The 11,445-nt window shown below is 34.0% G+C and overlaps 1 protein-coding gene across 1 annotated transcript; it reads left to right on the forward strand.

The window, feature by feature from the left end:
• The first annotated feature begins 3,853 nt into the window (after positions 1-3,853).
• LOC115714041 (ABC transporter B family member 26, chloroplastic) lies at positions 3,854-10,426 on the forward strand. Its single transcript, XM_030642558.2, has 18 exons — positions 3,854-4,526; positions 4,613-4,740; positions 4,993-5,035; positions 5,233-5,277; positions 5,378-5,500; positions 5,586-5,689; positions 5,923-5,977; positions 6,081-6,151; positions 6,305-6,407; positions 7,339-7,549; positions 7,874-7,947; positions 8,647-8,703; positions 8,795-8,869; positions 9,285-9,359; positions 9,438-9,719; positions 9,816-9,880; positions 9,956-10,016; positions 10,116-10,426. Exons 1-18 carry the CDS (start codon positions 4,059-4,061, stop codon positions 10,194-10,196), a joined length of 2,121 nt encoding a protein of 706 aa, XP_030498418.1. The 5' UTR covers positions 3,854-4,058; the 3' UTR covers positions 10,197-10,426.
• Positions 10,427-11,445: the final 1,019 nt, after the last annotated feature.

Consider the following 11,445-nt stretch of genomic DNA (forward strand, 5'->3'; position numbering starts at 1 on the left):
AATATTGTAATACCTTAAGGTTAAGAAATCAAATTAGCAAACCCTAACTAGTTAAATGTGTATTAATATATAGGCTAATTAGTAATTTTTCCCCCCGAACTTTGACATGTACTAAATCATGCCCCCTGAACTTTTTTGGCCGTCAAAAATTCCCCCTGAACAATTAAGATTGTTAAATTTAAGGTATTTTATCTAATTTCATTCAATTTTACTGTTTCAGTGATTGTTATGTGCTAAACCATGCTCCCCAAACTTTGATATCTACCGAATCATGCCCCTCAAATTTTGATATGTACTAAATCATGCCCCATGAACTTTCATCCATGTTAGAATTTCTATACTAAAACTAGATAAAAGTCCTTAAATTTAAGGCTAATTAGTAATTTTTCCCCCCGAACTTTGACATGTACTAAATCGTGCCCCTGAACTTTTTTGGCCGTTTGAAATTCCCCCTGAACTATTGAGATTGTTAAATTTAAGGACCCTTGTCTAATTTCATTCAATTTTACTGTTTCAGTGATTGTTTATGTACTAAACCATGCTCCCCAGACTTTGATATCTACCAAATCATGCCCCTCAAACTTTGATACTAAATAATGCCCCTTGAACTTTCATCCATGTTAGAATTTTTTTTACTAAAATTAGACAAAAGTCATTAAATTTAACAATTTCAATAGTTCAAGGGGAATTTTTACAGCCAAAAAAGTTCAGGGGGCACGATTTAGTACATGTCAAAGTTCGGGGGGGGGGGGGGAAATTACTAATTAGCCTAAATTTAACAATCTTAATAGTTCGAGGGAAATTCTTAACGGCCAAAAAAGTTCAGGGGGCATAATTTAGTACATGTCAAAATTCAAGGAAAAAAATTGCTAATTAGCCTAATATATAATTATATTATTATATAATTTAATATATGGAATTATATTGATTGGTGACATTTTAAGACCCCATTGGTGAGTCAGGGATATTTCCGTATTTATGACCAGATAAGGGTAAAACCGTAATTTTAATGTTATATCGTGTTTATGGACTATATTATTATATAGTATATTTGTTCTGTCCATCTACAGGTATTATTTGACAAGTCTACGCTGTAGAGTCACAATAAAGTATTTTAGGCCGAACCGGGTTCGGGGCCCGAAATATATTTTTGGGATTTTATTTTGGCATTTATTTGATAAAGGAATAATCTAAAAATATTGTGTGTGTATATAATTTATGACAATTATACCCTTGATGCATGTGTAAGCTTATTTTGGCCTTGGAGGGCACTATGGTCATTTGACCATTTTACCATATTTTCAACAAAAGTAGATTTTATTAGAATTGATATGTATTTTCTGGTTTCTTCAGCCCCATAACGGATTCTCTCTCTTTCTCTTTACTCATCTTTCTTCAATTTTATCAATCTTGGAATTTTGCTTGAATTAGAGTTGGTTTTGGTGTGAGTTGGTCTTAGAAGCTTGGAAATTGTGGTAAGCTTCTTACCTAGTTATTCCAATGTTTTAATTCAAAGTTTAAGGGCTGAATATATTGAAATGTTATATGTGTTTTGATGTTCATTTGTGATGTAGATGCATGTTGGTGTGAATTGGAGTAAAATAATGATTTCTTGGTTGATTGAGTCTGTAGATGTACTTGTGTTTTACATCTAGACTATCTAGGATTTTTTAAGAGTGAAGTTGTGATTTAATTTCTGGAATTTTTATTTGAAGCTATAGGTTTGGGTTATGAATTTTTAGAGCTTGATTTTTGAGTTCTATACCATGGATTTTGAGAACAACTTGTTGGTTGAATTGTATATATTGATGTTGTTAAAGTTTGATTTTTTGCTTTTAGTTCTCTCATATTGTGGGTTGGAATTATTGAAATGTTTATTTGAGTTGAGCATGCTTTGGTAAGAGTTTGGTGTGTTTTGGGCTTGAAATTCGAGTTGCTGCATTGGCATTTCTGGGTTTTTAACCCAGGCACCATGGCCGGCTCGTGTGAATTCTGGGTTTTTCTACCTAGAAGCCGCGACATGCTAGGTGAGTGCCGTAGCCCGCCTGGATATTTTCTGGGGAGATTACTTGTTAAACTTTAGTTGTTCATAACTTTTCAACCCGAACTCCGTTCATGATATTCTGTATATCGTTGGAAAGCTCGTTCCGAGCTATATATGTTTATTTGTATTTGAATGCCAATTATATGATTATGTGAAAATAAATTTAGGGATTAACCCTATTTGTGAGTCTCAAAAACTGTGACTATGATTACCGACACTTGTTCAGGAGCACCCGCAGATTTGGAATCTCCACGTACTTGTAACATCAGGTAAGACAGTAGTTAACATGTAAAGTTAAGCGCGTTGGCGCTCATGTTTGATATTATGATTGTGATTAAATGAGAACCGAGATTATGGTTATTACCCTAAAGTGAGCGGTTATATGACTTAGGGTTATTACCCTATAGTGAGTGGTTATATGGCCTAGGATTATTACTCTAGTGATTAGATGATTTTGAACACTATGCCATGTTATATATATTGAAATGAAGAATTATGCGTGCAATGCATAATTAGGTTAGACTTTGTAATCAGAACCGAGATAAACTATTATAAGGCCTTATTGTAAATAAACGTGTGAGCGTAACACGTGGGTCTATGCCACACAGACATAAATATGCGTGTGAGCGTAACATGAAGGTTTATGCTAAATAGACAAGAAGTACAGTAGCATTGATATACTTGTTATATGTTTTATCGTGTATATTGATATTTAACTGTTTTGCTGGGCTTGGCTCACGAGTGCTCTACTATGCAGGAAATGGTAAATCTGTTAGTAATCAGCCATGAGTGCGGGAGCTTGGCGATGTATTGTACATGTTCGAGCCAGACTAGACTAAGCGAGTTGGGTCCCTGTGGATATATTTTGTATTCTCGAATTTGCCGCTTAGGCCGGCGTGTAAAATAATTTATAATATTTTACGAAAAGTTTTATGGGATCCTGTATATTTGGATTGTTTGTAAAGTTTAAATCATTACAAGTTAGTTTTTACTTCATTGTAATAAAAGTTTAAATTTTTCCGTTCTTACTTTCTAGTCATTCCGGTTTAGCCGGATTAGGTTGTATTACTGACTGTCGTAGCATGCCTAATTGTTAGAGCGTTACAAATACCTTTTAAAAAACAAAAATGGAATAATAAAAGTGCTAAAAGACATCAATGGTGCTTAGCACTCTTCTTATTATTATATCACTATCGGTACAATTATAAATTTAATCTTATATAATTTAAAAAAGTAACTTTAAAAAATATCGTTAATCATAAGGCTTTACTTATAAAAAGTGTTGATGCTCATAAAATAAAGGAATAATTACATAAGGCATCATTTTTTTGTAAAATATTTATATTTTTACGTTCAAAGAATGTTTTTTTTTACATTTTTACGACTTTTTAAAAAGTAATACGAAAACAACATAAAATAAACAAGAAAACTACATATAACAACAAAAAATAACATACATATAACAAAAAATCAACAACAAATTAACAAGATTACAACAAAAAAAGACTGTATTTTCTGTAAATAAAATCAAAAAAATCGTAAAATTGTTTAAAATTCCGTAAAAACGTATTTTTATAATTTTTTTTTGTTATTTTTATATTTTTGTGAAATAATCTCTAAAATAAATAGAAAATAGTTCCTTAAGAGTGAAAGCGTGGCGTCATTAATGTATTCGTTTGGTTATCTATTGCGGCCACGATATGTATTCGTCTCTGTAACATGATAAGGTCAAACAAACAAAACTAGGTGGAAAACGACATGTCGTTTCCCCGATATACAAGAAGCGGCGTCGTGTACTCGTGTCGTCCCAGTTTTGCCACGCGCCCAATTCAAAGACACGTCCTCTTCCTTCCCTTGTCTTTTGGAGCTTTGTTTCGCAAAGCGATAAGCAAAACTAGGTTCACGCTCCGCCCAAGAATCTCTCCGGTTCGCCAATGGACGAACCCAAAGCCAGTTCCACCTCCTAGCTTTCTTTTACCCTATTCTCTCACAACAAAGCTTAATAGTTTCAACAATGGCGTTAGTTCTATACAATCCACAACCTCGCCTACTCTCCTCTTTCCATTGCACGAGACCGTTCTTTCGAAATCATCAGAAGAAAGATCTCCATTTCACCTCTGCTACTACCAAGCTCCGACTGATTCTCTCTATCCATTCATCTCATCGAAGACGCGTTCCCTTGCTGCTTACTAAGTCGGCATCGATCAACGGTTACTCAGTTCACGAAGGCTCCGACGAGTATGTGCAGGGACTTCGGGAAACAGAGGTGGTTAGCCGGAATGAGTGGCTTCAGAGGTGGACGGATTTTGTGAGGTCAATCTTGCCCGGTGGAAACTGGTGGAGGTTGGATGATGATGATGTCGAAATTAGGATGTTGGCCGAGCCGGTGACTGTGACTCGGGCACTCATACGAATGTGGGAGCTGGTTTCGAAAGACCGGTGGGTTATATTTGCGGCTTTTGCTACCCTAATTGTGGCGGCGGTGAGTTTCAAGCACACTTTTGTGTTTGTGTGTTTTTCTTCATTGGTTTTATTTTAATTTTTGTGTATGAATATCTTTTGGGTCAGCTTTCGGAGATTTCAATACCGCATTACTTGACGGCATCAATATTCACCGCACAGAGCGGCCAAATCCCGGTGTTCCACCGTAATGTGAAGCTCTTGGTTGTGTTATGTGTCACTGCCGGAATTTGCAGGTCAAGATCTTGTATGGTCGAAACTCAAAATCTCACTTCTTAATTTACATTACGCATTGTTTTATGCAATTAGGAATCGTTCTTTCTTCTATCTAGTTAATAATTGAAAGATCAGTTACACTAAAAGTAGTTATGGAGTTGATCTTTTTTAATAGTTCAGCATATAAATTTTGAATTTGAGTCATTAGCCATCTCTATGAATTTATGTCTGACATAGCTGCTGACACTATGCTCTGTTTATTCGAACCCCAGCGGTCTCCGAGGTTGCTTTTTTGGCATTGCAAATATGATACTCGTGAGTTTCTGTCTCTTGGTCTGATTAAATTTGTGAATAGTAGATTATTCTCTTATGATTTAACATAAATGTAAAATTACTTCAAAGATCAAATACAATTCTTATGATTAGTCTGTTGGCATGGCTTATTATGAAAGTTCATATGATAAGTTACTTTTGCGTTCTCTAATTAAGTTGAGCTTCTATGTCATCTGTAGGTTAAGAGAATGAGGGAAACATTATATTCAGCTCTTCTTCGTCAGGTTCTAAAATATTCCAAATTCAAGTTTCTTGTCTATAAGCTATTTATGTTTAGATTTGTTATTCATTTTCTTATTTATTTGATTAGTATCTCTATTGTAGGATATATCCTTTTTTGACTCTGAAACAGTCGGTGATTTGACAAGTAGGCTTGGAGCAGATTGTCAGCAAGTATCACGGGTCATTGGATATGATCTCAATTTGATCTTTCGCAATGTTCTTCAGGTTTCTATCCTTCTTCCAATTTATATCTTTTTTGTTTGTATTTAGTTTGAGATGCATATTATTAATTTCGATTATACTCTGTTAGGGTGCAGGTGCGATGATCTACTTACTAATCTTGTCATGGCCTCTTGGTTTATGTACATTGGTGATATGTTGTACTTTGGCAGCCGTTATGTTACTTTATGGCCGGTGAGATATGTTTTTCTTATATTTTTTGAGTTGTGGTTATGAGAATGAGGCTGGGGAAGAAATTGAACTTACATTTTGAAGGGGGAAAAAAAGCCCCATTGCGTGCACACTTGTGTAGCAATTCTTTCCCAATTTATTAAATGCTCTTCTATTTATTTTTTAAGTGAATTATGTTTCTTTCAACAAGTAGGGATTTTTGAGTTTTTCGAAATTAACTACGCCCTTTTTTGTAGGTACCAGAAGAAGGCAGCGAAATTGACTCAGGAATATACTGCTTCTGCTAATGAGGTATGACTGTGGCATGTTTGATTAATGGTTATTGTTAAATATTATTGCACGCTTGAGCACCTCTTTGAGACTCAAAAACACCTCTTTTCATTTTTTGTTGCAGGTTGCTCAAGAAACAATTTCTTTGATGAGAACTGTTCGTGTTTATGGGACAGAGAAAGAAGAACTTGGAAGGTAATAAATACTATAATAATCTCGCCCTTTTGTTGATTTGCTTTTGTCAGTGTACTTTCTATGAGACAGTGTGTGCCAGAATGTAGCTTAAACAAGATGTTACAAGTATTTTAAGGAGGTCCTCATAGATATACTGTTTATATATGCATATAGATATGATAAGTGGCTTGGGAGGTTGGCTGATATAAGCTTTCGGCAAAGTGCTGCATATGGCATTTGGAACTTGAGCTTCAACACTCTTTATCATTCAACTCAGGTATAGACTATTTATTGTCTCTCAAAACTAGAAAGATTGCTTTTTGTTTTCAAAATTCTCCTCAAGATAATTAGCAATGTATATTATAGTGTAATTTGGATATGCTAACAGTTTCCAAGTTAAATAGTCAATTAAAGTTGAGTGCATCAATGATTCCATACGTTCCTACATTTTTAAGAGCCATTGGATATTAGGTACTATGCTGCTATCAATTATACTATGCTGCTATCAATTAATGGATAGCACTTTTATATACTTTTTTTTTTAAAAAAAAAAATATTATGATGTAAAAAGACTACAGATGATGGCAAGGTATCATCTTAGCTTCATCCGCGTAATCCAATCGCTACATTATTCAGAAATTGAACTAGAATTGCAAGGATCCAAAGGGTGAGCTGGTATTTAATCATATTCTAGAGTGTTTCTGTATCCGGGCTTCTCCTAGTCATAATAACCAATAAACAATCAAAGCAGTAACATTCCAACAGCTTCTTCTTTATTCCGTCAGTGCCATTAAACCCCAAACCTTCCTGAGAAATGTTGACACTCAACAATTGTGAGGCCAAAATTAGTATATAGAAAACACTAAGTTGGAGACATTGTAAATGATGGTTTACACCTTGTAGAACCTTTTGATGTTCAGCTTGTCCAAAACCAGCGGCCAACTAAAGAGTTTAATCTTTATAGGAGCACTTTATTTCCAAATAGACTCATAAGATGGAGGAAGAGCACCTTCAATAGAAACAAGCTTTGTAAAAATACACTCACAAGAGGACAGTTCTGATGAAACAGTGTGACACTGTGATGTCTTAGGACCAAAATGCGGTATCATGGGAACCCGTTGTTCTTTGCTGAAAATTGGTTTGAAATCTGAAATTTATAGCAGTTGACTCATCTTTTAAATTTTAACTGAATAAACTTAATTTTATAGGTTATTGCTGTGCTGGTAGGAGGCATGTCTATTCTAGCTGGTCATATTACAGCAGAGCAACTTACAAAGTTTATATTATACAGCGAATGGTTGATTTATTCAACATGGTGGGTGGGTGATAATCTATCTTCTTTGATGCAATCTGTTGGTGCAAGTGAAAAAGTCTTCCAGTTGATGGATCTATCACCTAGTGACCAATTTATATCTGAAGGTAACCAATTTGTAAACTCATCGCAAATTCTCTTGCAGTTATATAATTTCATCTTGAACTTATAACTTCATTGTTTTCTTTGATTTCTCTTTTTATCTTTGTTCTTCTTTTCGTTAACTTTTGTCCAGAATGTGATTCTACCTTTGTGGATATTTCACCTCTTACCTGTTAGACATGTTACTTTGAATTACCTGTTTTCCATTCTTTCTTGATATATGAACATCTACTTGGCCAAGACAGAGACATTTTGTGTGTGTGTGCATATATTTTCTTTCATTAAAAATATTCTATGATTTATTTGGTTTAATAAACAAAACAATACAGGTGTAACGCTGGAAAAGCTAATCGGGTGTATTGATTTTACAAATGTATCTTTTCATTACGCTTCAAGGCCAACGGTAATTTTCCTGTCTTAGTACTTGAAGAAAATTACACTATCTTAATTTTGATTTGTCACATACTTTTGATGTCGTTGCAAATGTTTTACCACCAAAATGAAGTGCGTGAATGCTGGTAGATTGCAATTATTAAGCTGGAGTTGAGTCTTGACTGTTTCTTTCTAAACCTCTGGTCCATCAACATTCTATTGAAGTGATTGGAATATTTTATTGGGAGCAATTAGTAACGACTTTGCTCTTTTCCTCCCTAAGCATATTCTTTCTGTTGCAATGATTATTATATTTTTATCACTTTAGAGCTAGTTTACTGGGGCGGGCTTAGAACATAATTTGATAAGATCATACCTTTGCAAGTAATAGCATGGTTTGTTTGAACATGATAGTGTTACTGGCAAGCTGATTCCATCTTTGATGTATGATTGTGAATTTTTTTCTAGGCTATGTTTGGAAGTTGGATTTTGGTGGGAAAAGAGAAAGGTAGGAAAAATGTAGGAGAAAAGAAGTGTGGAGAATAAAAATCAAAATAAAATCAATTTTCCATACTAAACATTAAATATTGATTTTTTTTTTTAATATTCCACATCCTCACTTTTCTTTCCCTACATTTTTCTAACTTTTTTTTCCCACTAAAATCCAACTTCCAAACATAACCTTAATGATTCTTATGGTGAAAGAACTAACAAACTGTTGTTTGAATAGGTTCCTGTACTACAACATGTCAACATATCAGTCAAACCTAATGAAGTGATTGCATTGGTAAGAAAATGCGTATTCTCTGGGTACATTGTCAATGTCACGTGCTTCTTTGCTGACTATAAGCACTGACTGCTTGTCCACAATTTATTAGGTTGGTCTTAGTGGAAGTGGGAAAAGCACTCTGGTGAATCTTTTGCTCCGTCTTTATGAGCCAACAAGTGGTGAGGTAATTTTTGTTCAGGCCCTGTACGCCTATAATATCAAAAAGAATGTATGAAGTTATTTCTGGCATATGAATCTGGTCCCTGGTACATGAGCAAATTTGTATGATTTTCAAACAAATAAATTAATATTGGTCCGCATAAAGATTCTGTGCAGTGCAGATCGTGATATACCTATATATATATATGGAGTATTTAAATAAAAAAAAGAGGAGTCAAGAGCTCTGCTAGTTATTACAATATATAATTCTCAAGTTTCCTTCCTTTAATTTAATGAGATAAAATTTTGCAACTATGGCCTAATGCGAGACCTCAATGTAGAGTATGAGAAGGATGATCATCAACCACTATCTATATTTTTATGCATTTTAATTCAGCTTGTGTAGATAATTATTAGTATTTATGCTATTTTAACCGCAGATTTTAATTGATGGTATTTCCCTGCGAAAGTTGGATGTCAAGTGGTGGAGGGAAAGAATTGGATATGTGGGACAGGTTTGTATTTTGCTTCCAGCATTAATGGAATTTTATTATTTGGCATCTCGCTGTTATCTTACAGCAAGACCTTAACAGGAACCCAAACTATTCCGTATGGATATCAGTTCAAACATTCGATATGGATGTACAAGAAATGTAACACAGGAGGACATTGAATTGGCCGCGAAGCAGGCATATGCACATGATTTTATTTCAGCACTACCAAATGGTTACAAAACATTAGTTGATGATGATTTACTAAGTGGGGGGCAAAAGCAGCGAATAGCCATAGCGCGAGCAGTTCTTAGGGACCCATCCATATTAATCCTTGATGAAGCTACCAGTGCACTCGATGCAGAAAGTGAGCACAATGTCAAGGTACAATACTAACTTGGCAAGAGACCAGTCATATTTAGTATGTGACCTTCCACATTTTCTTTTCACTACTAATTCCTACCTGCAAATGTATTTTAGGGTGTTCTTCGCTCCATGAGAAGTGACATGGCATCAAAGAGGACTGTCATAATTATAGCTCACAGGTATGTTTTTAATAATCTATTTTGTGTCCTAATTTTTGCTTACATTTCCTCTCAACTCCACACCCAAATCTACAGGCTTTCAACTATACAAGCTGCTGATCGGATAATAGTAATGGATAGCGGTAAAGTAGTCGAGGTTTGTTTCTCTATCCTTCTTTATTATTATTATTATTTTGAAAATAAGTTTTTTCATTTTCAAAAAAATGGCTTAATTCTGTTGTGGCTTCACATACAGATGGGCAATCACAAGGAGCTTCTTCACAAGGATGGCCTGTATGCACGATTGACAAGAAGACAAGTCGATGTTGTGGCATGAGTTTTTATCATGTCTATCACCTATTATTTAGCCCCACAAAAAATTACAAGTAAATTATTAAAACAAAACACACACACCATTATTTTTTAATATAATTATTATTCTTTTTCTGATCTATTGCAATCAGAATCAGATATAGAAATTCATGCATATTTTTCAGCCCCTTCTGCTGACCCATGTAAGAAATACTTTCAAAGGGGTGTATAGAATTCACTGTTACAGTTCCTTTATTTTTTCAACCCTTTTAAATTTTAATTTTCATTTATGTGTACTAAGTTTTATCGACAGCTAGGAGAAAATATGGGTGAAACTACTGTAAATTTCACAAAACTTTAAATCATACTAACTCTATTATCAGACTACTAATTGACACGATGAGTTCAATTTTAAGCGATTATCAACTCTATTTACCAATGTCGACACATGATGATGATGATTACTACAATTTCAGCTCATATATTATGAGGATGATTATCAACTCTGTTTAATTTATCAAAAGTAAATAAATAAATATTAACTCTATTTACAATTTATAATTTGACATAGCCCAACCAGGTAAACCTATGCTATATATTAGTTCGATCAAATTTTTGAACCTATATGACAAAGCATAAGCCCCACCAGGCCACCATGGCCAATACTTAATTATAATAATTATATTTTTCATTATTTAAAAAAAAATGAAAGATCATTATCAATTTATTGGTATTTATATATATTGATAGAAAGTATTTTTTTGTAGACACTCAAATAGAATAAATTAATGTGTATTACTTAAGAACAATGTACCTTTTATTTTAGAACAATTAAAATACAACCAAAACTAAAAATCTCTTCTTAAAGAAAACATAGCTAATAATAGTTGAAGCCAACATAAATCCTTAACATGTATTCATTGTTTGATAATTTGATAAAAAATATTATTTTTAAGCACGTTAAACACCACTATGAGGTGACATTTTAAGAAGGTTTTTTTTTTTTTTTTTCAGTTTTAACAAAAAAAAATAACAGTATTACAAAAATACTTTATGCTGGCCAAATAAACAAATATACAACCCAAATAAATTTTTTTACACAAATACCACTTACACACACCTTCAACCCAGGATCCATGCTTCCTGGGCAACTATCGCGCAACCATCGTGCAACTACGTAGCAACCCAATGCAACTGAAATAAAAAATTCAATCAGAAAGAGAACCACCATTAATTCCAGCGACTTCACCTAAGAAGACGACCAGAATCAATCA

The sequence above is a fragment of the Cannabis sativa genome, chromosome 4, assembly GCF_029168945.1.
Source record: "Cannabis sativa cultivar Pink pepper isolate KNU-18-1 chromosome 4, ASM2916894v1, whole genome shotgun sequence".
In the NCBI taxonomy this organism is placed as follows: Eukaryota; Viridiplantae; Streptophyta; class Magnoliopsida; order Rosales; family Cannabaceae; genus Cannabis; species Cannabis sativa.